Source organism: Colobus angolensis, unplaced genomic scaffold (genome assembly GCF_000951035.1).
Source record: "Colobus angolensis palliatus isolate OR3802 unplaced genomic scaffold, Cang.pa_1.0 Scaffold25, whole genome shotgun sequence".
Classification (NCBI taxonomy): Eukaryota; Metazoa; Chordata; class Mammalia; order Primates; family Cercopithecidae; genus Colobus; species Colobus angolensis.
Window position 1 is genome coordinate 145,149 of NW_012115710.1, and position 1,125 is coordinate 146,273.

At 50.6% G+C, this 1,125-nt stretch overlaps 1 protein-coding gene across 1 annotated transcript in view; it reads left to right on the plus strand.

Annotated features, from left to right (window-relative positions):
* Nucleotides 1-427: 427 nt before the first annotated feature.
* The window catches only part of LOC105514820 (cationic amino acid transporter 3-like), an 11,150-nt gene continuing 10,452 nt past the window's right edge, over nt 428-1,125 (plus strand). Inside the window, 1 exon segment of the mRNA XM_011946481.1 lies at nt 428-803. Within this exon segment, the coding sequence (XP_011801871.1) occupies nt 428-803 (376 nt within the window).

Here is a 1,125-nt window from a genome sequence, read left to right on the forward strand (position 1 = left end):
AAAAAAAAAAAAAAAAAAAGAAGAAACCCTTCCAGTAACTTTTATTTTTTTTTCCCCTTAAGATGGGGATCTCGCTGTGTTGCCCAGGCTGGTGTCAAACTCCTTGGCTCAAGCAATCCTCCCACCTCGAGGTCCCAAAGTGCTGGGATTTAATTTACAGGCGTGAGCCACCCCTCCCAGCCATGTAACTTTGAAAAGTATTAAAGTTCCTGTTTACATTTGAAGGCCGCGAGGCTCAGAGATGGATGCTTTGCCCAGAATGTTTTTCACTACCTGCTCTTCCCAGAACTGCACTGTTCAGAGGAGCTGGTTCTAAACCTGACTCCGGGGCCACAGTGGTACAAACACTCTTCGTGGCTTTCCGTCTGAGTAGCCTTCTGTCTTGTGTTCTCTGCAGATCTTAGCACCCTCCTCAACTCCATCTAAGATGGTCTGGCAGAATATTCGCCAATTTGGTGGGAAGCTGATGCACAGGCGGCCTCTGCAGCTGGGCCAGGGGGACTCTGAGCATCGCTTGTCTCGTTGTCTAAAGACCCTGGATCTGGTGGCCTTGGGTGTGGGCAGCACCCTGGGAGCGGGCGTGTATGTCCTAGCCGGAGAAGTGGCCAAAGAGAAAGCTGGACCGGCCATCGTCATCTGCTTCTTGGTGGCGGCCCTGACTTCTATGTTGTCTGGACTCTGCTGTGCAGAGTTTGGGGCCCGGGTGCCATGCTCCGGTTCCGCCTATCTCTACACTTACGTCACAGTGGGTCAACTGGTGGCTTTCATTACTGGCCGGAACCTCTTACTCTCCTATGTCATTGGTGAGATGATGGGGCATGGAGGGAGGTATGGGAAACACAAAGGAATTAGGATATGCATAGGGAGGGGGAGCTGGGGGAGCCATGGTGGCCTTCAGACTCGCTTTGTTTATCCACATTGTGGAAGGGAGGGTGGCTAATGGCGGCAGGAAAAGGCCTAGACGTGGTTTACGCAGCCTCATTCTGCTTCCCTTCCGGGATTGAACAATAAGAGGAGATGGGAACTGTGGGATGTATGGGATAGAGTTCTTGTAGATTTGGGGGAGATGCGTGCCACAAGCTCATTCCCCCACCATTTTTTTTTTTTTTTTTTTTTTTTTTTTTT